General features: G+C 35.5%; 1 protein-coding gene across 5 annotated transcripts in view; it reads left to right on the forward strand.

The window, feature by feature from the left end:
• The window catches only part of LOC129756796 (2-acylglycerol O-acyltransferase 2-A-like), a 53,447-nt gene that overhangs the window by 24,264 nt on the left and 3,032 nt on the right, over positions 1–26,151 (forward strand). For 2 of the 5 annotated variants that reach the window (XM_055753820.1, XM_055753818.1), the window contains exons 2-6: positions 8,828–8,982; positions 9,056–9,153; positions 15,065–15,196; positions 15,917–16,458; positions 16,524–16,704. In XM_055753820.1, the coding sequence (XP_055609795.1) occupies positions 8,851–8,982; positions 9,056–9,153; positions 15,065–15,196; positions 15,917–16,458; positions 16,524–16,681 (1,062 nt within the window). In that variant the 5' untranslated portion in view covers positions 8,828–8,850 and the 3' untranslated portion in view covers positions 16,682–16,704. Of the gene's footprint in view, positions 1–8,196; positions 8,568–8,827; positions 8,983–9,055; positions 9,154–15,064; positions 15,197–15,916; positions 16,459–16,523; positions 16,705–26,151 lie in introns of those variants that run through there. The other 3 variants (XM_055753819.1, XM_055753816.1, XM_055753817.1) reach the window with 3 other exon arrangements.

Raw genomic sequence — 26,151 nt, forward strand, 5'->3', positions numbered from 1 at the left:
TTAGTTGAAAAAAGCGATGGCATTTGTTCTCTGGGATGCATGATCCTTTAGCCATCAATTGATTTTAAATAGAAAAGATTGCAATTATAACTAACTTCATTCAAGAAAGTCTTTGACTTTTAGTATCTTTGATATTAAAGATTTTTACTCCCTAAACAACTTTGTTGAAGAATGCAAAACGATTTGCCTTATGCTTTATGAAACATCAAAGATTCAAATTGCTTACAGTTTTCTTTAAAATTTATGAAATTCCTCTAATTTTGTAGATATGGAAAAAATTGATAAAAAAAAACTTCTATTACATTTTTCTCAGATATAAAAATTACTCGTCTCTGTAAGAGTTAATTATTGAAATAAAACATTTATTTTTAAAATCTTTGTTATACTATAAATATTATATAGTTTTGCTAAAAAAGTGCAGAAATTTATTTCAGAAATTCAAACTTAATTTCAAACTAACTTTGGAATCAGCATTTTTAATTTATTCACATCAAGCACTTGATTGTTTTGTAACACGAAAAAATGTGAATTTTGTTGCTTTGGAATTTCGAAAAAACGACTTTTTAGGCTTAAATCATGTTGAATGGCAATAAACAACTTCCGGTAAAAAAATTATTTCATGTTCAATTATACTGACGAAGTACACGTGATGTCGTGAATGATCAGTAAGAAACTGATAAAAAAAATTTAAAAACAAATTTAGTTATCTAAGTGCAAAATTAAGCTTAAAAGTTGCTCCTTCAAATGATTTTTCGAAATTATTAAAGATTTATTCAAAAATAATGATCGATTAAAAAATCTTGATCGATTTAAAAAAAAATTAGTAGGTATAGTAAAAACAAATGACAATTCATAAATTTTCATTGCAGATTTCAAGTTTTAAAATTTAGGCCCTGAAGATTTAATCACTTCCAGTGGGTTCTGAAAAAATAGCAGAAAGTAGAAACTCTATTTTTCTCATTTAAAATTTGGCTTATGATTTCAAAACACAAAATTTAAAAACAAAACCAAACTTATTGAAAAAATTTCTAAAACTTTAAAAAGTTTGACATTAAATTTTGCAATTTTTTTTTAATTTAAAAAATTTGCACTATAATATTATATTTGGTTTTTTTTTTTTGAAAATTTAAAACAAATGATGGAGATGGAAAAGAAAAAATGTATTAACATTTAAGAATGATTTTTTCCAATAAATACATTCATCCAATTTGGTCTATCATCTTTAGTTTTTGTGATGTGATTGATTTCACTTCTTACTTACACATTTTAAAACTTATAAATAAAATTTATTAGTTTTTAAATGTCTAAGTGCGAAGTGAAATCAATCATTGATAACTGATTAATTAGCAAATCTACATTTAAGAAAAATCTGATTTGGAGCTCATTCAATTGAAGGATAATATTTTGATGATGATGCATGATCTAAAAAAAAAAATTCAACAGTTTTTACAAATTTTGAAAGATATTATCACAAATATTTCTGACATTACTGCAGAAACTTTAAAAAAAGCCTCATTGAATTTAATAAACTTGTTGAAACCTGCAAAACGATTAGATTTATGCTTTCAAAATTATATTAAATTCAATTTTGTTTAAAACTTCTTCAAAAATTCGTCAAATGAGGAAAAGTTAACAGATGAAATACTTCTATAACTTTTTTTTGCAGAACTCAAATATACTTGAAGTCCTGGGTAAATTTATAACTCATAATAACTTTTATTTTAAAATTTGATGTTTTTGTTTTGAAATTTGTCCATACAACCCTCAATAACTCAGTCAAAATTTCAAATATCTTAAAAACTTTTATCTACGTTTAAAAACCTATAAGCTGAGTTTTAATTTGGGAAAAACTTGGTTATTTTTGAAAATTTCAAATGTTAGTAAAAATGTAATTTCAAATTTTTTAGAAAGCTCGAAAACATACACCCTTCCTAATAAAATCCAAGAGTTTAGAAGAAAACAGTTTGAGTTAAGTGAAAGTTCAACTTTTTTCCTTAGAAAATGTAGAATTTTGGTGTGGTTTTTGTGGTAGTTTGAAGTAAACTGTTGATAGTTAAAAAAAAGGGACATTTTCCAAGGGAAAGCCAGTCAAGGACAAAAGGCTAGAAACCCTATCATATGAGGCTCCCAGAGCCAAAGGGGTATAAGTGACAAAATGGTCGATTTTGGGTTAATGATGCCAAACGATTCTTCACATTTTAAACTGTATTTGATGATTTTTTCAGATTTTTAGAATTTTGTTTACATACTTTTACATAAGAAAGAAAAATACAAATTCTCAAAAAATATATATAGAAAATTGCCAAACACATCAATTTAAAAGCGTGTTTTCTCGAAATAAGCTTTTATGCACTTATACCCCTTTGGCTCCAAGGGCCTCATATGGTAAAGTTTGAAGGAAAAATTAATGGGGAATAGTGCGAAGGCGTATGGAATTGAATGAAGGCAAAATTTCATTTGTTTTTGTAGTTAAAATTTTATAAGTAACCATAAAAATTTTAGCCCCTAATTAATGCAGCATCATTTCCCATCTTTCGATTTAAATTGTTGTTCGGCCTTAACACATTAAGGACCGCGATGTCGTTTTTTTTTGGACCGCGGAGAAGGTTGAGCCAAAAAACATCGAAACTCAGCATTCAATATCTCAGAATTCACTGTGCTTAAAATTACAAATTTAGTATCTTTGAACCACCGAAAGTGTTGTGTTAAATTTTTTAGAGTTTCATGATAAATTATATATCACTTGAGTTATTGGGATTTTTTATTATCTGACAATTTGCGCCGAGGGTCTTCGGATTTTCCCCAAAATTTAAAATGCGATACGACCATTGTTAAAAACGAGGTACCCAGTGTAGATGCAGAGTTGTAAACAAAGCACGTAGATATTATTTTATTGACAAGTTATTTATCTCCTCTATTGAAAAACTAAGATCAAAGAACAATTAATGAATATACCTAATCTTGTTTAGGATATGCTTAAGAACGAACGTTCGTATAAAATGGTGTACTGCGTGTAAGCGAGTAACTGTGCGAGGATCGTTATACCCTGACGCGGGCGCAAGAATACATTAAGGTCATTACTTCTTCCATAACTCATGGAGGAGTGATTGGCCCATTTTGGTGTCTTTAGCTGAAGAGATTTATTGTGACTGTTTCATTCATAACTCTTAAAGGAGTGTTTGGCCCACTTCAGATAAAAGTTGTGAAACTAATATGACTTTAAAATGGAATATGTTTCAAAATTTTAAGTGGTGCAGACGGTACTTTTGGACATTGTTTTTAACATATTTGCTTTATTTTAAGCCGAGAATCAATATACATTCACAGAAATGAAAGAATGAGAATTCTCATATTTTATCCGCAATTTGTTAACGAATAGCGTTTTCGACTAAAGATGATAAATACAGTCAAAATTTGGTCAAAGGAAAACGCGTGTAAAACGGTGAAATCATTTATTTAAAAAATCGAATTAAATTTCTTTTTCAAGTTTAATTAGTATAAAATTCAGGAAAAAATATTCAGTTAGGCTTCCGCTTTTCCAAATCCGAATTGCCGGGCCTTACGCTTAACCCCTGCCATCAGATTTTGTACAGCCACCTTGTCCACCTTCTTCGCCGCAGAAAGCCAGTTTGCATTGAACTGCTACTCGTCCTATTAGCAGTTTTTTGGTCTTCTTTAGGTTCCGCTTGACAATAGCCCAGTATTTCTCAATTGGGCGGAGCTCTGGCGTGTTGGGAGGGTTCTTGTCCTTGGGAACCTCCTGCACGTTGTTGGCGGCGTACCACTCCATGGCCTTTTTACCGTAATGGCAAGATGCCAAATCCGACCGAAACAGTACGGAACAACCGTGTTTCTTCAGGAAAGGCAGCAGACGTTTATTCAAACAATCTTTCACGTAAATTTCTTGGTTGCCAGTCCTGAAAGCTATGAAAATGCTTTTCAAGCCACAGGTTTGGCTTGCCAAACCAGATATTTCTTCGCGAGCTTTTACAGTTTCATGTGCTTGAAAATATCTGCTACCTTTTCCTTTCCTTTTGCAGTATAAAACTCCTGTTCCGAAAGCTGCTTGTAGTCGGCTTTGGCGTTGGTTTCGTCGTCCATTACCACGCAGTCAAACTTCGTCAGCATCGTCGTGTACAGCCTCCGGGATCGCGCTATGGCCGTCGTATTTTGTTTATCATCGCGATTTGGAGTCACTACTTTCTTGTAAGTCAATAGTCCGGCTCGTTTTTTGGCTCGACGCACGATTGTAGACGATACACCCAGCTTATTTGCGGCATATCGGAGAGAGAGGTAAGGGTTTCGCTTGAAACTACCGACAACTCTCTTTGTCGTCTCAGCGGCTTCCGGTTTTCGATTTCCCCCCGATCCAGACTTCCTGGCTGTCGACAAACGTTCCCCAAACACTTTAATTACATTTGTAATGGTTGATTTGGCAACTTTTAGCGATTTTGCCAGCTTTGCGTACGAGTAGCTCGGATTTTCGCGATGCGCGAGCAAAATTTTGATACGCTGCTCTTCTTCCTTGGACGGGATTTTGACAACTGAAGAGTGAATTCCAAAATCAAAATAGGAGCAACATTCTACACACACACCTTCAAAATGAGGGGTGTTCAGGTTTTTTAAATGCAAAATTGAAAGAAATACGTCAAGTTGATATTGACCAAATTTTGACCGTATCACCCTTTTCTTGTTATTAAAAATTTTCTCTTAACATTAATATTTGATAACATTACCTTTCAAACTGCAGTCATCTATGAATATGCATGTCTTATTCTCATTGGAAGTTAGTTATAAATTTACAATTTGAATACTTGAATGACTTTTCGCATTTTAATGTTCGATTTCTTGCTAAAACGTACTAATTTTAGTATTTTGTAGATGTTTCTGATTTTTTTTAATATTTAAAAAAAAATTCTTTGCTTATCAACACTCTAAACTATTTTAGATTCTGTTCCACTAATTTGATCATCTTTAAAAAAAACATAGGTAACTTTAATATTGAATCTACACAACTTAGAACTTAAAATTAAAAAAAAAAATACACAAACAGCCGATTATTCTCAAATGTAAACAAAAATTGATTAAATGACTCGATTTTATTTATAAACAGTGCTTTTAAATCAATTTGGGCAGAGAAATTGAAATTTTCTGTAATGCGCCGAATACTTTTGTCCAGCTAAAAATGGAGAACTAATTAAGTCTTCTTCCCTTCTTGTTATGGTAGCAGAGTAAAGCATTGTAAATTCCATGTGCTTAGAAAGAGAACATTTCACGGAACCTACCCACTTAAAAATTTATGTAAATACCACAAAATATTAACAGTTATATTGAATAAATGCGCTAAGTTAAGTTATTCCGAATACTTTAGTCCAGAAGTGTATGTGGCAAATTTGCCGAATATAGTACCGTATCAAATTCCTGAAAACTTAATCAAGCTACTAATGCATAACTTGTTAAACAAAAGTTACAAATGGACGCGAATGCCGCAAGGTAGTAATGAAACCAAAAAAAAAAGCTACAAAGGTTCGAATTTTGCAAAGTTATTAAAAATAAATTTGCACTCAACTTGGGTGTTTTTCAGTGCTGAGTCAAAGTTTTTCCTTCAACCGATGGAATCAGCCACGATACCAGCTTGAGCATTGAATTCTTAAAACCCGGAGGGCCTCTTTTTCTCCTTATCAGTCGCTCTATTCTTGGTCTCACCACTGGGGTCTTCCGTACCGGAATAACGTTTTACACTTGATTTTTTAAAAATTTTGAAACTTATTTCACAAGGTTGAAATGGAAACTGATCTAATCAAGCAAGCAGTTGACTATACTTTGAACTTTTAAATTCACTTCATTTCCGACACATAGTTCGAATCATATGTTGATTTCCCCCGACGCGTCGCGACGAAGGCAACGTCGCCTGCATGGTGTGTTGATAGCTTGTTTGTTTGCAAACTATGAAGATCCGAGCACTAAACATTCAGCTTCTGGCAGGATCCCATCTGTGGATTTTTATGCGGAGTGCATCCAAAGAGTCTTGTTGTTTTCTGTAAAATAAAATTAAGGACAAAACAGCATCAGTAATGGATGATTCTCAGAAAATAATTTCATTCTAAATGCGTTTTTATTAATCAAGATTGAGCTTTTACTTACCTTAATTAGGTATTTTTTGGTCATCTATTTGAAACTTATTCGCAAGAACAAACAGCAAACGACTAATGACTTTGTTGACAAATGTATGTGCGGTATCAATAATTTCATGTAAATATCCTTGAAAGTGCATTCACAATGGAACCATGTGAGTTTCGAATGCGATTTGCATGTAAATCTCCTTGCAAATACACATATGTTATAACTCTTTTTCATATAGCGATGATTGTTTACATGAAATGCAAGATTACATGTTTCTAATACAACAGTATTATAACACCTGATAACCCGATTCCTTTCTACTCATGTAGTTGCATGTAATATTACGTGGATTTTTCTAAGTGTGTTGTTTTAAAGATACATCCAAAATAGTAATGCCCCACTCTTTTGTTGAATGTACCGCTTTTTCCTCAATATGTCATGCTTTTTTTCTTGAAAAACTTTCATAAAGTTAACTGATAAACACTGGAAAAAAATCAAACTTAAGCTTCAATTTGAATTCTGTGATGAACAAAAATTCTTTCAAATTCGTCTTTTTCTCAAAATAAACAGCATTTTTTATAGCTTATATAAGACAGTACTGATAACTCTAAAGCTCTTAGAGTATCAGCAGCGGTCAGGTGTCAAAGCTATAATAACACTCCATTTTGACACTTCGACGGCGCACCGCAAGGTTTCAAACCAGGTGTTATCTTGCTCCTGGGTGTTAAAAAGCGAGCCAGGAGTCAAATATGAATACCGACCTGCTCCTGATTTGACAGGTGCTAAAGTGTCTGGGGAAAATTTACAAAAGAAAATAGCAACAAACAACAACAACACCTATCGATGCGTCACCAGTGGCAAAAATGGGAACCAGTTTAGCACTTACCAGTGCGCAAATGAGCTGCCAAAGCTGAAATAAGACCGAAAATGTGTCCCGGGTTAACACCTGAGATAGCACTTACCGGTACTGATGCTCTTAGCACTATAGTAAGATTCTGATTCAGCTTAAAGTTCTTGGAGCGCGTTCAATCAATGTAAGAAGAAAATATTGCTTAAGTTGCTTCCAAATGATTAAAGAATTATAGAGATTTTTTTCGCCAGAATCTCAATTAAATTGCCTTATATTATACACCAGTCGGCAGTCACTACTTTTTTTTGACTCAATTGTCCAAAGTATAAACATATAGATAAAGATGGAATTTTTAAACAAATTACAAATCAAAATAATTTTTATACAACAAAAACAAAGATTTTTTACGCGGTATCAAATCAGCCGTTTACATGTACGACTTGAAAGATTTTCTCTCAAAAAACGTGTTAACCGAGGAAATTAACGGTGCTTATGGCAAAAAACCGTGTTAATAGAAGTCATGTGAGAAAAACTGAGGTAAATTTACCCCCGTTAAAAAAAACCTTAGTGCACATTCTATGAAGAACTTTGGCTGATGGTATACGTATATGATAAAAGGCTACACAATCAAGCTATAAGAGTTTTTTTTTTAAATATCCCGCTTGTTACGGCTGTGTCCCGTTTTTTTTTCGTGAAATGTCCCAATTTTTTCTGAAAGTATCTGGCAAGCCTACCCGAATCGGCTAAATGTCTTTTTTAACTTTTTTTAAGGAAGGTTTAAGTTTAATAATGTTTTTGGACGGAATGTTTTATGCTTGGGTTATGATCTGTTTGATTTCCAAATGACTACTTGACTACTTAATACTTTGTATGTCAACGAAAGTGTAGCTTTATCATTAGTCATGCTTTCGCTTTGAGCCTCTTTAAAACCCTTTAAACCGCTTCTATGCACTTCACACTCCTCGATAAGTGCAACGGAGTGACATAAAATCGAACAAAAACCCATTCGTTGGAAATCGATCTGGATAAAGGCTTTACGGTGTCAAACACTGATAACAGGAAACCCAGTTTTGATTACCGTTGCGCCGTATCAGCGTGCTCGGGGTGCCATGCAGTGGGTAAGATGAGCAAACAAAACAATGACTCTCCCCAAGCGTTTGCTTCGTTATCACCAAATTGACCAGATGCTTCTGTCCGCTTCGTTCGCTCACTTGAAACCAGGCAAATCAGTGTGTGAGGCCAATGATTATTCATCGGCATTGGTTCACCGGCCTATTACTTGTACCAATTTAGGGTAAACACCATATCTCTCGGATTTCGGCAATCGGAGACAAACGCTTCTGGCTGGCTGGACCTGATAAGAACCACCGATTTTGAACCGTATGCCTGGGTGTTCGACCCATGATTGGCATTGCCAGGTCGTGAACTGAACAGTTGTTTACCGGCCGGCTACGGGAACGCTTCAGGTATCCCCGGGATTGTTTGGGGTATTCGACGATTTTCGTTGAACACAAGGTTTCGTTGTGCGTTGTGCGAAAATACTATCTCGTGCGTGGGTAAATTTTTGCATGTGAGCTGCACGTGAAGCTAAACGGTTAGTTGATTAAGTGACAACCCGCAAATTGCTAGCAATTTTGAGTCCAGTATGTAGTAGCTAAATCGGTGCGACCTTGAACTTCAAACGAATCGCAAGTACTTAACGTTGCTAATCTCCCGTGCAATCGGTTCGATTTGATGGATTGAATTATTACCCCCTACTTAAGAGATGAAGCTATTACCATAATCACCACACACTCACACATCACGGGCGGCGATGCGGTAGCTTAATTAATTTGATTTCTTATCAAATTGCAGGTGATTTGTGACTGGAATCCAAAATGCGTCAGATTGAGTGGGCCCCGCTGAATGTGCCCTTAAGGCGCCGGCTAGAAACCCTCAGTGCCTTCCTGTGGATGTGTTTGTTCTTGTTCGGCGAACTATGGATGTTGTTGTACTATGTGTATCTATTGGTACGTAGCGGCAGCTTTCGATTTTTCATTTCTTGAATTGGTACTAGAGTTTCATGGTGTCATCGATTTTTAGATCTTTGGAGGAATTTATGCTAAGACGTTTTGCATCCTGTATGGCGCTTTTATCTACTATGATCGTGAAGCTGGCCAGAATGGTGGACGAGGTCAAGGGTAAGTGAGGTATTTGATACATCATACCGAAAATAACCTTAAAATGGGGCGAATAGGGACAAAATCCGGTAACAGAACAGGGACAAATTTTGAACAATGTTTTAGAAATAAATTTTCTTGAAAGTGCAACTTTTAATTTGAGATTTGAAAAAAATCAATTTATGTAAAACAGACATTATAAGTTTTTTTCTCGTTTTGTCCACATTTATTATTGTTCCAAATCATGGTTTTTTTATGGAAGATGTTTAACAGAAAAAAGACAGTAACTCGATAATTTTCAGAAATGAAAACAAAATTTAACTATAAAATACCTTTAAAAAAAAGGACTCCTTCAATATTCGTGTTTAAATAGGAGCATGATACTACTCCTTTTTTATCACACTTTCAAAATTGTAAACTTGATAACGATTTCATTTTTATGAAACTTTTAAATTATATGAATTTTATTAAATTAAATTAAATTAAATTTATTATAATCGAACAGATGGAGGGACCTACATTGATTCTGAAGTGCAAATGCAATTATATTCAACAAATGTTTAAAAAAAAGTTTAAAATGGTTTTTTATCGGATCATTTGCTTTTGAATATTGATTGTCTTAATTTTATATAAGCTCAAATTGAAAAAAAAATCCAACTCAAGATCGCATCACGAAAAGCGTTAAAATAATAAGTTGTAAGCCAATTTTGCTAAAGATTGTGGATAATTTCTAATTATTGAATATTTATTGTTTTGATGAATTTTCAGAATTTGGGTTGACCCTTTTTTGCAGACCCCAAACTCTAAACTCTCAATTTCTAACTCTTAATCAAATTTTAAGGAATACTAAAATGATTCAAGAGTAATGATCGCGGCTTAAAAAAAAAGCCAGAACCTCAAAATCTTATTAATATCGAATTCCAATAAGATAAGGCTAAGCTTGCCAGATGTTTACCGATTTCGTTAACTCTATTACGAAATCAAACGAAAATTTAAGCTGGTTTGTGAGTATGTATTTTGCTTCCAAATTTTTTAGCAAATTCTATCAAGATTAACATGAACGATTTTTTGGAAACTTAACATAAGATTTAAAATTTATTTATGTGTTTTGATATAAATAACAGGTTTTCAAGCGCTTTTCTTCATTATTTTTAATTAATAATTTTATATTAGCCCGGATGTTGGCAGAAAAATATTTGGAAAGGTTAGGTTAGAATGATTCTGGATTTGTTGGTTCCAAATTTGCTTATAAACGTTAAAATTCGATGTCTATGATCAGATTTCGGATTCTTTATTACTTTTTTTTTGTATTGAAATCCAGTCTGTATCATAATTGAGAAAAGAAAATCTGATTTGAATCTTGATTCTGCAATTTAAACCTCAACTAGATGCATTTTTTCATTTTCGAAACTCATCATTTCGGTTTGTGAAAAAAATTAAAATTACAACTATTACAACATTTCATCTTTAAATTCTTTTGCAGATTTGGAACTAAAGAAAGTTTCATAATGGTGATCCAGAATTTAAAAATCATAAACAGTTGAATTCAGATTTTGAACTCAGGTTCAAAAGGCAAGATTCATATCCGGAATTTGAATAAAAAGTTCAGATTCAACTCGAAGTTAAATTTTATAATCAAGATCAACATATCAATGTGAGAACTTCATTAACGATTCAAACTATAGGTAATCGCAGTTTCGAAGTTTTAATGCTGGTTTCAAAATTTGAATTTTATATTTAACTAGCTGACCCGGTGTGCTTTGCTACACCTTTCAAAATCAAATTATATTTTCAAAAATTATTCAAATTTTTATTGGTTTGTTGGCATTATTTTAAATCAAATTATAACATAATTCATTAGCAACCGCTTTAAAATGAGAGATGCAGCTGGAGTTTTGAATTGCAACATAAATATGATTCAAATTTGTGTTAAACATCTGATAATGTTAATCTGTCTGGAGGGTCTCAAATTAATCGTGCGCAAACAATATAACTTATAAAATATGGTTGTTTTTGCTTGATATGTTCTGGATTTATGCAAAAAACGGATAAGAGAGCCCCCTCCCCTGTCCTTCCCTTCACCTTCTGCTGAATGGAGGTCGTGATCTTTAATAATCATACCCATTTTTTTCGTTCCCAAAAATCCTTTTATATAAAAAGTAGTTCCATTGCATTGGTTTATAAGTTTTTAAGCTTTACAACAAAATGTATATGGAGCCTCCTCCTTTCTTCCCCTCTCTACACTGTAAAGCGTAAGGGTCTATAACAATCGTAGAAACATATCTCGTTGTTGTTGTAGTTTTTGAGTTGTGCATGAATAACTGTAACATGAAACTTCCCTCCCTCTTTCTTTTCTCCCCGCTGGAAAAAGGAAGGGGTCTCAAACAATCATAAGAATATGTCACGTTCCCAAATACCCGCCCATGCCAAATTTGGTTCCATTTGTTTAATTAGTTATTGAGTTATGTAAAAAATTATAAAAAAGGCCCCCTCCCCACTTTATATCTCCCTACTGGAAAGAGGGAGGGGTCCAGATAATTGTAGAAATATTTTTCGTATCCAAATACCCTCCCATGTCAAATTTGGTTCCATTTGCATTATTAGTTTTTGAGTTATGTGTAAGAATATGAAAGAGGCCCCCTCCCCCTTTCTACTGGAAAGAGGGAGGGGTCTCAAATAATCATAAAAATATTTTTCGTATAAAAATACCTGTCCATGTCAAATTTGGTTCCAATATCTTAATTGATTTCGTGTTATATGAAAAATTGTAAGGTAGCCTCCCTCCCCCCTTCCTATCACCCTACTGAGAGGAGGGAGGGGTACCTAATATTCATAGAAATATTACCCGTCCCCAAATACCACACCATGCCAAATTTGATACCATTTGCTTGATTGGTTCTCGAGTTATGCAAACAATTGTATATTATTTGGGAGGCCCCTCCCTCCCTTCCTGTTAGGGGGGGGGGGGTCTCAAACCATAATAGGAACCTTCTCCGGCCTCCAATACCCCCACCTACCAAGTTTCACGTAAATCGGTTCAGTAGTTTCTGAGTCTATGGGGAACAGACAGACAGACAGACAGACAGAAATTCATTTTTATATACCTACTAGCTGACCCGTTGTGCTTTGCTACACCTTCCGGAAATAAATGTAATTTGTAAAAATTTATTAAAATTTAGATTTTAGAGAGCATTGTTTTAAATCATACCTCATTATACTTCAGAACCAACAACTTTGAAATGAGAGCTGCAGCTGCAGTTCTGAATAGCAATTTAAAGATGGTATATATTATTTACTGATCTCTAAACTCGTTTTTCAAGATCTGAAATTTGTACTCTGTACCCATAAAAAACCTTTTTAAATATCGTCCCTTCTTTGAGAAGCTCTTTATCTTAAATTTACATGGGAGCTCTCCCATCTTTTTCAATTTTGTCCCCCACTGCTTGAAGAAGGTGGGCAAATTTAACCGGCTCGATACCCAAACAGCACTTATCATGGTAATGAAAAATATATTAAATTAGTTATGTATTAAATACAGTGCAAATTTCTTTTTTTTAAATTAATTTACTACGGTAAACATATAAATATTTAAAAAAAATATCAGTTGCATCACTAAATAAGTTCTCAGCGTTTTTTTTTTATTTTTTCTTTGAAAGTCAAATTTTCAAAAATTTAGTTAAAAACAAATTTCTAAGTTTACATTTGTCCCGCATATTGGGGCAAGTGTCAATGCAAAGCTTATTTACAGATGTGTCAGAGTAATGGCTTTAAAATGGATTTAATACGAATTCCTGTTTTTTGTTTTATCAAGTTTCACTGATACCTCTGCAGTATTCCTGCAATATAAATTTATGTTTGTTACTCCACTTTTAACAAATGCTGTTCAAAGGGAATGACCTTCATTTACAAAGACATTTAAGAATTTTCAATATCCGCTGCAGTTTCAACATTCGGAATACCCCTTCTGGTCTTTCCAACATATTGAATCATTTTGAAGATGAATTTCTTAAAAGTTCGCCGTTTGCCCTTGCCCCACCGTGTAAGTTGACAGAGAGGAATATTGTTTTTAACACTTTAAGGGTAAACTAAAAATTTCTTTTAAAAATTTTGCGTCCAGTTGAATATCGGTTCTAAAGTCTCGCTTTTCAAAAACGAAGCGGATTAAAAGTCTCTTTTATGCAGCCATGTAATACAAAAACACTTTTCATGTTAAGTACGTACTTGAATTGGTATGTAAGCAAAAAGTACAATGGTTTTTTTCAGAATTATTTAAAATAAAAAGCTCCCATTTTTATTTCTAAATTCGTTTCAGTTGTGTATTTGGGCCGAAGTAACAATTTCTAGAAGAAAACCTAATTTTTATTTTTTTTTTTAACAGAAAAAGTTGAACGTTTGAACATGTTCTAATGTTCCTTGAATGAAAAGACGAATGCTACCTACATTAACACGAACTAAATATGGAAGTTTTTTAGCAAATCTTTCAATTGGTTTTGATTCGATTAATAAAATACCAATCCGTGTCACATCTAGGTGTCATTTATTACCACGTGCTGTGTACAAATCAAATAAGCAAGAAAAAAACACATCTAGGTTGCATATCGCCCCACGTGTTTGAGAAACAGGCGCCTTATTGTTAAATTGTTAAAATCAATGAACAGTGTGCTTTGGTTACCATCCTCTTGCGACGACGTTCGCTCGCCCATGGAGACGAAAAACAAACCCCTCAAAGAAAATATGCTTGGTTGAGAAATACGCGCCAAAATATTTTTACTGATCAGTATGCTATGCCTGGGTTACTTTCCTTTTGCGACGCTGGCTCGCGACGCCTCGACCATAGAGACGAAAAAACAAACCGCCCAAAGGAAAAAAAATCTCAAGAAAATGGATGTCATGACTTTAATTTGTTTCGAAAAACTACAAATTTTGTATGGAAGCCCCCCCTCCCTTAAGTCGGATGGAGTTTTGACTATTACAGAAACCATCCCCGGCCTCAAAAACCCTCAGATGCCAGTTTTGACGACGATCGGTTCAGTAGTTTCCGAGTCTATAGGGAACAGACAGACAGACAAACATTCATTTTTATATATATAGATAATGCTCAAAATATGGATTCACCACATCCAGAACTTGAAATTAATTTTGCAAACTGATTTCTCAATTACGAGTTAAAATTTAATTTGATTTCTGTTCTTTAATTCATGTTGTGGATTTTTGATGATTTTTATTGCTCTGAGTATTGATTTTGATTGTAATTGACTTTCATTTAGATGAAGCTAAGAACTCTGATCATGTTTATTATCATCTTATAATTCAATTGTTTTTTTTTCTATATCGATATCCTGGTTTCAGGTTAAGCAAACTGAATCTGATCCCCGTTTATAATTATTTAACCTTAGATCATTGGAATCATGTCACTTCAAAAATCAATCACAAACTATCATACATGTTTAAACATTTTATTCAAATTTCGAACTCAGAATTAAAAAATCCATCCAAACAAGTTTTTCAAAAATCAATGACTAGGTTATCGAAAATTTTCTCAAACGTTCAAACTTTGTTCAATCATAAATTTAAAACTAATGTACATGAACAGGTACACGGATGAGCAGTAAACGGTAGATTTTCTTGGAATCATATATTGCTCATTCGTCTACATTTGATTTATCAAATTGCTCATTATATTGGTCAAATTGGACCAAAAATGTATCAATCGGCAATAACAACAATGACAACGAAAGTTGTACTTTTTGCATTTATAAAAATCTATATTTTTCAAATTATTTAATCTATTTTACTTTTATTTCATTGAGAATTTTAACTTACCTAAAAGTATGACTTTTTGCTAGTTTTTTTAAATTGTTTGAGCTGTTGCGAGACATGTTATTGTTTCAAAATTAATTGAATTAAATTTAATGCCTAATTTCTTTTTCAGCGTGAAATGGATGCGCAACTTGTATATCTGGAAGCTGTTCCACTCGTACTTCCCCGCGAAGCTACACAAAACGGTTGACCTTCCAGCCAATCGGAACTACATCTTCGCAGCCTTCCCTCATGGAGTTCTCAGGTAAAGATCCAAAGCAGTATTTAAGAGTATATTGTAAATTATGCTCGATAGGATGTATTATCACTGTTGCTTGCCGGAATACTTGGAGCATAATATGTTAAATGGTTCATTTATCCGTAGTTTGTCTGAGAAACCGTTTTTTTCTCTACTGATTCATGTTATCATGGGTGAATCGTTGTCATGTATCTTTGCAGCTTTTATCGAAACTATTCTCAAGCCGGGAATCTGAAATTTGGTATTTGTGTATCAAGAGAAATCAGGAATTCATTTCAATCTTCATCACAGCATTATTCCCATTTTTCGTGTAAAGATAATTCATCAATTATCAAAAATCTATGTATTCTAGTTTGCTTGAACCAAAATTGGTGAAACTTGTTTGTAAACTATCAAAAACGTGCATGTAAACATGTTAGATGTACGCGCATTAATAGCATCATGAGTGAATGTTTGCCAGATTACCATATTTAGTACGTAAGTATATTTGATATATTTGATATATCTGGTGATGAAATCCTATTTCAAATTGAGTGGATGAAAAGATCTCGTTCATCTTAAATTTCTTACGAAATTTCAATATATGAATTTAATAGTTTTACAAATTTATGACAGTAATTTCACTCATATTAAAATAGGATTTTAGTTATTCAAAATTTATCAAACCGGTCAACAGTTTTGATTTCTCAATAAAAACTTTCATAATACCCATTTGTCTCATTCCAGCACTAGCACATTTATGTCTTTTGCGACAGATCACAACAAGTTCTACCAGCTGTTTCCGGGAATACGCTCTCGGGCTTGCACACTCAACTTCCACTTCGTTATACCCTTTTTCCGGGATCTTATCCTAAGCTGGGGCTTGGCTTCATGCTCCTCCAAAAGTGTGATCAACATGCTGACGGCATCGAACGACCCCAACCATCCAAAGAACCGTGATGGCTACACCGCAAACGCCGTAGTGCTAGTCGTTGGAGGTGCTGCGGAATCGCTACACAGTCGCCCGGATAACTACAGGCTTGTACTGAAGAACCGCAAAGGGTTCTGTAAGCTTGCACTCAAGACCGGTTCTCCGATTGTTCCGGTTATAAACTTTGGAGAAGTGTGCTTGTTCGACCAACCACCGAACCCGCTGGGATCGAAGCTCCGAAATTTCCAGGAGTGGGTCAAGAATAGCACCGGTATTGCTCCGGCGGCCTTCCGAGGGCGAGGATTCTTCCAGTATACTTACGGAATCATTCCTAGGCGGCACCCACTGGATACTTTAAGTAAGTATAAAATTATTTTATGGATAAGAAACTCCTAGCAAAGAGACATTTTATTTCAATTTTAGTTGGAGCACCGGTGGAAGTGAAAAAGATTGCTGAACCCACACAAGCGGATGTGGACGAACTGCATGACAGGTTCTGCAAGGCTTTGATTAGTACGTTTGAGCAGAATAAGGCTAGGTTTATTAAAAACCATAAAAATGTTCAAATAGTTTTGGAATAAATTAAAATGATGCGCTTATTAAATGTTGCAGTTTCGCTACCAGCCGAAATTTCTCTACAAGCTTACTTTATCCTGTATATAAACGACACTCATAAGACCAGGTGTCATCTACGGGCACGAGACGGTGATGTTGCTCGAGGAAGGCCTGTACACACTCGGAGCATTCGAGTGACGAGTGTTAAGAACCATCTTTGGCGGTGTGCAAGAGAACGGAGTGTAAAGTCGAAGGATGAACCACGAGCTCGCGCGGCTTTACGGCAAACCCAGTATCCAGAACGTGGTGAAGGCTGGACGGGTACGTTGGGCAGAACATGTTGGTAATGTCGGTCGACCGTCAAGCAAAACAGGTGTTAGCTGCTGTATCAAAAAGACAAAGAGTGATTTTTCGGTCAGGGAATGTTATGTGGAAACAGTGACAAAATAGCTATCGCTAACTACAGTTATTTAATGTTCAGTCTGGCAAAGATTTTTTATCGGTTGGTCACCCAGGTGGTAAATCTTGTTTACGCATTGCATCACAAGTCACGACGAGCCACCGTGTTCATCCAGTATGCTACTCTGGTCCATGGGTGCAATTGATCGTCTCTATATACTTTTTTTTAAAGATGGAAATTTTACTTCAGACCATAACAGTCTGGTTTGTTTGCTGCCGTGAGTGGGTTTGTCCCACTAAAACCACCTTGGGCTTCGTATGACAGATGTGCCACTTGGTTGCACATGCATTTATACACCTCACCATTTCCTTTTTATTCTTCCTCATTCTTGGTCTTTCTTCTTTATCCTCTCTCCTTTTTCCTCTTTTGCGGCACAGCTCTTTTGATGGTTACGAGCAGGCTTCCGAAAAGTACTGGCGAACGACAGTATTCTTGCGAACGTCGCACGTGCACCTCGATGAAAGCTTTCCGAATATTTCTTCCCCGACAGTTCTAAAAGGAGCGGTCGTGCGATGTACAGCGAGGCCTTGTTTTACCTCATGCGAGAGTTTGTTCGTGGGTATGAAAGTTTTTTTAAGCTTCGTGACAGATTTCAATGCGTTGAATTTCGCATGACAGTACTACCTACTCCGTCCGACTGTAGCCGAGATTCGCTTTGGATTATCATCCACGCTCGGGCCGAGTTAATTTCGAACGAGCGTAGGTATGAACTTCTTTCTCGCTTAAGGGGAGGAGGGGGGGTGATCACCCCGATCACCCTCCTCATAGGACCCTATAGGATAGAAGGTAATCATATCGCCTAACCTGCACCGGCACCACACACTGCTCGATGGCTCGTTCGATCTATTCGATTCGAGCAGCAGCGCATACGATCGGGCATAAGTACGGTATGGGCACGACAGTCACCCGTGACAGTCCTGCAAAAACTGTCACGCCCTGCAGCCGACAGTTAGGATGAAATTATTTTCGAAACAGGAGGCATGAAGGGATGAAGACCGAACTGTCGGTTGGGTTCGCTACAGCTTAAAGCACAACACTTTCGGCAACGCATGCTTTGAGAAGATTGTTCAGATACAGCCTGGGTTCTCGCACGTGTGCGATGTAGCCGAAGCAATACGATTCGTTACCGACGGTACAGCAGCGAACCGAGTGGTAAGGAAAAACCGAGACAGTTTGTATGGCAAGAAAAAAGCTGTCATAGCAAAGCTGTACTTTTCGGAAGCCTGGTTACGAGCTGAACTTCGGTTTTTTGGTGGACTACCTGAAGCATAACTCCCTCCATCCAGATGCCAACCCTTTTAACGGACACCGTTGCAAGGTCTTTTACCTCCTCGATTGTTTCACTGGAGATCATGAGCACGAGAAAATTAAAACGAGCACACATATAGGATCTCAGCAAAACTTCATGTCTCTTTGAAGAGATCTAAATTCTAATAAGACCTAATCGTAGGGGAACTAGGGGTGATTCGCACACGTTAAGAAAAGTCTTCTATAACACGTAAATGAAGAATGTAACCCAGTGAATTCAAAAATAGTTTTGAAAGGGGACTGTTCTTAACCAAAAATTTATACACAAAAAAACTTGAACCAATACCATACGTCCTAATTGTTAAATTTCGAAAGACTTTCTAGAGTATGATTTCCAATTCCCTTAGGGGCAAAGAGCGCATATGTGCGTACCCAAACGCGCCGGTGTAAGGTTAACCGTTAATTGATTCAAGTTCCCCAGATGGAAAAATGTATTGCTACGCGCAGTGCTGCCAGATATACTGACATTTTTGTAAATAGTAAATTTAATCTATGTACATACACTGAGGTTTTTTTTACGCGGTTTTTTTTTTACACGGTTTTTTTACGCGGCTTTTTTTACGCGGATTTTCGAATTAACGCGGTTTTTTTTTACGCGGATTTTCGAATTAACGCGGTTTTTTTTTACGCGGATTTTCGAATTAACGCGGTTTTTGAGAGAAAATATTCTAAGACTTTTTCAAAGGAAAACACTTAGAATCTTTTTGTAGTAGGGAAAATCTTAGCTCTGAGACTAAGAACGTGATACATGAGATCTGAGACCTGAGACCTGAGACTTGAGACCTGCAATATGAGACTCGAAATCTGAGACATGAGACATGAGACCCGAGACTTGAGACCTGAGACCTGAGACATGAGACATGAGACATGAGACATGAGACATGAGACATGAGACATGAGACATGAGACATGAGACATGAGACATGAGACATGAGACATGAGACATGAGACCTGAGACATGAGACATGAGACCTAAGACATGAGACCTGAGACATGAGACATGAGACATGAGACCTGAGACATGAGACCTGAGACATGATACCTGAGACATGAGACATGAGACCTGAGACATGAGACATGAGACCTGAGACATGAGACATGAGACCTGAGACATGAGACATAAGACCTAAGACATGAGACCTGAGACATGAGACCTGAGACATGAGACCTGAGATATGAGACATGAGACCTGAGACATGGAACATGAGACCTGAGACATGAGACGATCTGAATTCCACACTGTCAAATAAGCCTCACTATATTCTACTATTCTATTAATCTAATTGATTTTGTTTTTCATCTTAAAAATAAACTATCATTGTACGCAAATTTTTAAATAATCATGGTTCTTATGCGTTTTTTTAGTAACGTGCTTTTTTGCGCGATTTTTTTAATTAAAATGGATTTTTACGTGGATTTTCGAATTTCGGGTTTTTTTACGCGGATTTTCGAATTAACGAAGTTTTTTTTTTACGCGGATTTTCGAATTAACGCTGTTTTTTTTTACGCGGATTTTCGAATTAACGCGGTTTTTTTTACGCGGATTTTCGAATTAACGCGGTTTTTTTTTACGCGGTTTTTTTTTACACGGGACGAAATACCGCGTAAAAAAAAACCTCAGTGTATATGAAATCCAGGAATTTCAAATATTTCCGTTTATATTCAAGTTATGTTTTCCAATTCAACATAGAAATTTCTTTCAAAGTATTGTGATGTAAACTGCACATAAATTCAAACAAATGTGAAATATGCTTATAGATAGAAGGACATGGCGCGCTTCTCCCTGTCTTGACATGTTTGTTAAAAATCGTTCAAATAAAAGAAATAATAATTAAATAAGGAAATTTTTCATTGTGTGATGAATATATAGACCAATGTTCATCATTAGAACAGATGGCCGGGGTTTTTTTTCCACTTTTAGATGCCGTATGAGAAAATTAGAAAAATTTCAATAAAAACTTCTAATATTTACCGACGGTACAGCAGCGAACCGAGTGGTAAGGAAAAACCGAGACAGTTTGTATGGCAAGAAAAAAGCTGTCATAGCAAAGCTGTACTTTTCGGAAGCCTGGTTACGAGCTGAACTTCGGTTTTTTGGTGGACTACCTGAAGCATAACTCCCTCCATCCAGATGCCAACCCTTTTAACGGACACCGTTGCAAGGTCTTTTACCTCCTCGATTGTTTCACTGGAGATCATGAGCACGAGAAAATTAAAACGAGCACACATATAGGATCTCAGCAAAACTTCATGTCTCTTTGAAGAGATCTAAATTCTAATAAGACCTAATCGTAGGGGAACTAGGGGTGATTCGCACACGTTAAGAAAAGTCTTCTATAACACGTAAATGAAGAATGTAACCCAGTGAATTCAAAAATAGTTTTGAAAGGGGACTGTTCATAACCAAAAATTTATACACAAAAAAACTTGAACCAATACCATACGTCCTAATTGTTAAATTTCGAAAGACTTTCTAGAGTATGATTTCCAATTCCCTTAGGGGCAAAGAGCGCATATGTGCGTACCCAAACGCGCCGGTGTAAGGTTAACCGTTAATTGATTCAAGTTCCCCAGATGGAAAAATGTATTGCTACGCGCAGTGCTGCCAGATATACTGACATTTTTGTAAATAGTAAATTTAATCTATGTACATACACTGAGGTTTTTTTTACGCGGTTTTTTTTTTTACACGGTTTTTTTACGCGGCTTTTTTTACGCGGATTTTCGAATTAACGCGGTTTTTTTTTACGCGGATTTTCGAATTAACGCGGTTTTTTTTTACGCGGATTTTCGAATTAACGCGGTTTTTGAGAGAAAATATTCTAAGACTTTTTCAAAGGAAAACACTTAGAATCTTTTTGTAGTAGGGAAAATCTTAGCTCTGAGACTAAGAACGTGATACATGAGATCTGAGACCTGAGACCTGAGACTTGAGACCTGCAATATGAGACTCGAAATCTGAGACATGAGACATGAGACCCGAGACTTGAGACCTGAGACCTGAGACATGAGACATGAGACATGAGACATGAGACATGAGACATGAGACATGAGACATGAGACATGAGACATGAGACATGAGACATGAGACATGAGACCTGAGACATGAGACATGAGACCTAAGACATGAGACCTGAGACATGAGACATGAGACATGAGACCTGAGACATGAGACCTGAGACATGATACCTGAGACATGAGACATGAGACCTGAGACATGAGACATGAGACCTGAGACATGAGACATGAGACCTGAGACATGAGACATAAGACCTAAGACATGAGACCTGAGACATGAGACCTGAGACATGAGACCTGAGATATGAGACATGAGACCTGAGACATGGAACATGAGACCTGAGACATGAGACGATCTGAATTCCACACTGTCAAATAAGCCTCACTATATTCTACTATTCTATTAATCTAATTGATTTTGTTTTTCATCTTAAAAATAAACTATCATTGTACGCAAATTTTTAAATAATCATGGTTCTTATGCGTTTTTTTAGTAACGTGCTTTTTTGCGCGATTTTTTTAATTAAAATGGATTTTTACGTGGATTTTCGAATTTCGGGTTTTTTTACGCGGATTTTCGAATTAACGAAGTTTTTTTTTTACGCGGATTTTCGAATTAACGCTGTTTTTTTTTACGCGGATTTTCGAATTAACGCGGTTTTTTTTACGCGGATTTTCGAATTAACGCGGTTTTTTTTTACGCGGTTTTTTTTTTACACGGGACGAAATACCGCGTAAAAAAAAACCTCAGTGTATATGAAATCCAGGAATTTCAAATATTTCCGTTTATATTCAAGTTATGTTTTCCAATTCAACATAGAAATTTCTTTCAAAGTATTGTGATGTAAACTGCACATAAATTCAAACAAATGTGAAATATGCTTATAGATAGAAGGACATGGCGCGCTTCTCCCTGTCTTGACATGTTTGTTAAAAATCGTTCAAATAAAAGAAATAATAATTAAATAAGGAAATTTTTCATTGTGTGATGAATATATAGACCAATGTTCATCATTAGAACAGATGGCCGGGGTTTTTTTTCCACTTTTAGATGCCGTATGAGAAAATTAGAAAAATTTCAATAAAAACTTCTAATATTTTTTTTTTAATTTTCGTTTTTCGTCAAATTTACATAAAATGGAAAACTTTGAAGGTCCACAAATGTTTAGGAACGCACAATAATGTGAATAGAACAGATTGGCATTTTCAGAAATGTTGAAAAATGTTTGTTTAGTGAAAGTTGCCCTACATCATTCAAGGATATAATAGCCAGCATCATACTAATGCTAAAACCACCAGCCTTCAGAAAGAGTATGGGAGAGTGGGGAATCATGGGCCGCTTTTTTTCGTTGTTCCATAACTTCTTTATTATAAAAGATAAAATTAAATTAAAAAATGGTATGGTTTTCTACATTTTCAAGGTATCATAAGGTATTGTTTTTAAATTTTAAATAAGTTATTTTCCCCAAATTCTGACTGTTTGAAAAAAAGCGATATTTTTTGGGATTTTGAAAAATGGTAGGGAAATCGTGGGCCACCGAATCCTAATTGACCAAATAACATGCAAAGTTTATGAGTTGACCCAAAACTATGATTTCCTAATTCATTTCGTTAGTTTAAAGCGATTCCAGATGATGAAATAAAAAAGAGAGCTGTGTATGATCGCATAGATTCCAAAACCTGGCTCGCGAGCGTTTTGGCAAAATTTCTTATATAGGATGGACAAAATATTTTTATAACTCTTCATTTGGCATAAGAAAACATTACAGATAGGAAAAACGTATTTTAAGTATTTTAAAAACGTAATAATATAGGTGATTCAAGATGTGTGGCCCACGATTCCCAACAAGCTATGATTTGCAAATTGGTTGCGTTTGTGTGACTTATTAATGTTTCATCAAAAATTCCTTTTCCACGTGAAAGATCATGACAAAACTAAGATCATAAGCGTATGAGCATATTTTTGTTATGCACTTTAGGTTCCTCATCGATAAAATTAGCGGGTGTTTTTATAATTATGTGAGTAAATTTTTCTAACTTTTTTTAGCTTGATAAATAAAAGAAGCATATGATGCGTATTTCAGTCAACAACATATAGGAACATATGCTCACGCAAAGCGACGACGATGACAGTTGGTTTGAGATTCTTATCTCAACACACATCTGAGATATTAAAAGTGGCCCACGTTTCCCCATGGCCCACGATACCCCACTCTCCCCTACTATATATGCCGTGACCGAGACTCGAACTCATGACCTCTGGCTTAGAAGACTAAAACGATATCCTCTAGGTCACGGTTGGCGGCTAATAGTTTCAGCGTTAACACTTCGTTCTACATTGTGACCCTGACCCATAAAAAATGCGAAAATCTTTGAAGTACGTTTGGGTTATCGATTTTTGAGGATATTTTTTGTAGCTGCTTTAGCTCTAACCTTCATTTGTCAATTGACTTAAACAATGCAGTAGTACAGTATACGCTATAATGGCAAGATGTAACAAATGAAATAGTGACCAGTTTGCTTCTCGCCCAAATATCCCACAAGCAAATTGCGGCTGCTGTGGCATGCCATCTAGCGACTGTTTACTGCGTGAAACGTTCTCTTCTGGATGGAGCATATTCACGGAGGCTGGATAGTGGAAACCAATATTCTGCACACACTGTAAAAGTGGTAAAATAGGTTGAGAAGAAAGTAAAGCGTTATTCAGTAAGAGCAATTCTGAGGCTGGCTAAGGAAGTGAATATCTCGAATTCCTTCATACAACGAGTGATCAAAGATAACTTGAATGCACCATCAAAAGCAAGAGCAAAGTTACATTTGATAACAGAACGAATTAAAGCACTGCGACTTATGCACTCAAAGCTATTTCTGTCTCAGTTGAAGAAGAAGCGTCGTGTTCTCAGACGAGAAACTTTTAGGGTGTCCCAAAATTGTATTATATCTGGGAATCTGAGTGCTCACCCTAAAAAATGGTAGATTAGTATGTGGAGAACAAACTTTTGCATGGGGCCAATTTAAGAAAAAATCATGGTTAGATTTTTATCAAAATTCAAAATCAGCAAGCTATTTTATAGAAATAAAATTTTTTTTGACCAACATTTTGTTATTCAACTGACCTAAATTTGTACATAACGTAATTTGTTTTAATACCACCGCCATCGTAAGATGCGGATTTCATGCACTTAAATATTGCTGAAAATTTAAATTAATAAAATAAACATAAATAAGCAATCAATTGGTAAATAAAAAAGTATTTGATGAAAAACCAGTTTTAATGCTTCTTCAGAACAAAACGTCTCAGAATCCCTTTCACACTCAGGATATGAAAGCCCTTCCCGTTATCAGACTAATCTTAAATTTGGCATATGGCCTTAAATTATCTAAGTCTTTATTATTGCAAGTGTTTTGATTTTCAAGTAGGTACTTATAAAGGCAAGTTTGATGAATAAAAACTTTCCTAAATTGATATTTTTAAGTAAGGGTTGAATCGTAAATAGCTCATAACAAGATGATACAAAAGACATACTTTGTTTAGCAAAGTTTGAGTGCATAAAAATACGCATCTTATGATGGCGATGGAAAAACAATTACGTGAGGTAAAAATTTTTTGTCTGTTGTAAAAAAAATAATTTTTGTACAAACATTTTTTTCTAGAAAATAGCTAGCTGATTTTAAATCGTAATAGAAATTGTCTTAATTTTTAATTTTTTTTTTGCGTGTAATCTTTAATTAAAATTTTATAAAATATACTATGTTGACATTATGTAAATCTTTAAGGACCCAGAGTTTTTTGAATGAAATCTTTAAAAAGTAAACTTTTTTCAAATATCGCGATTGTGGCGCCTCTAAACATGTTTTTTTTTATTGGCCCCGTACAAAAGTTTAATCTCCACATCCTTATCTACCATTCGGAGGATGAGCCCTCAGATTCCCAGATATAATGCAATTTTGGGACACCCTAATCTACATGCCTGTAAGCATATAAAAAAAATTTAAATCATGTTAATATCGAGTAAAGTGTTTTGGAACCTTGATGACAGATTTTCGCATTTTTTATGGGTTATACTGTACATGGCATTCCAAAGCACAGGTTCCTGTGAAGCGCTTTGGCAATAGCTTCCCAGCTGGGATTGACACAATGGTGCAGTGACGTACACTTTTCCGCTTCTTGTGTTAGGCGCGCTTTCGGTACTCTGTCACCATTCGGATGGCGTCCGCATGGATCTTCATTTCCGAAAACCGAACTGTTTGTCCGACAGTTCACTTTCGCCTTCTGTGAAGATATTTAATAAGTCTGTTGAATATTATCCTCTACCGTAGCTTACCAAGGGTGTCCAACAGACAAATGGGTATGTTTGACGAAGGATGCCCTGAGGGTTTCCGGTAGTGACTCATACTTCGCCGTTTTCCACAGATTTGGGAAAGATCCCACGTCGAGACACTACTGCATTTGGGATTCCGTCCGGATCAGGGGAGTTATCACCACAAGTTTTTTAGCGAAAGCCACAAATTTCTCGTTCGTTACTGGCTTGATGTCGAGGGCTCCCGCGTCTTACGGGGTAAGTGGCCACTGAATCGGGCCATGCTGCGGGATCTTATGTGCAACGATCTCTTGCGCAACGATCTTTGTGCAACGATTTTTCCTAACACTTTTCGGTCACCCAATCTCGCCAGTGCAAGTCTATAAGCTTGGCCCCATGGGTTATCATC

The sequence above is a fragment of the Uranotaenia lowii genome, chromosome 3 (assembly GCF_029784155.1).
Source record: "Uranotaenia lowii strain MFRU-FL chromosome 3, ASM2978415v1, whole genome shotgun sequence".
NCBI lineage: Eukaryota > Metazoa > Arthropoda > Insecta > Diptera > Culicidae > Uranotaenia > Uranotaenia lowii.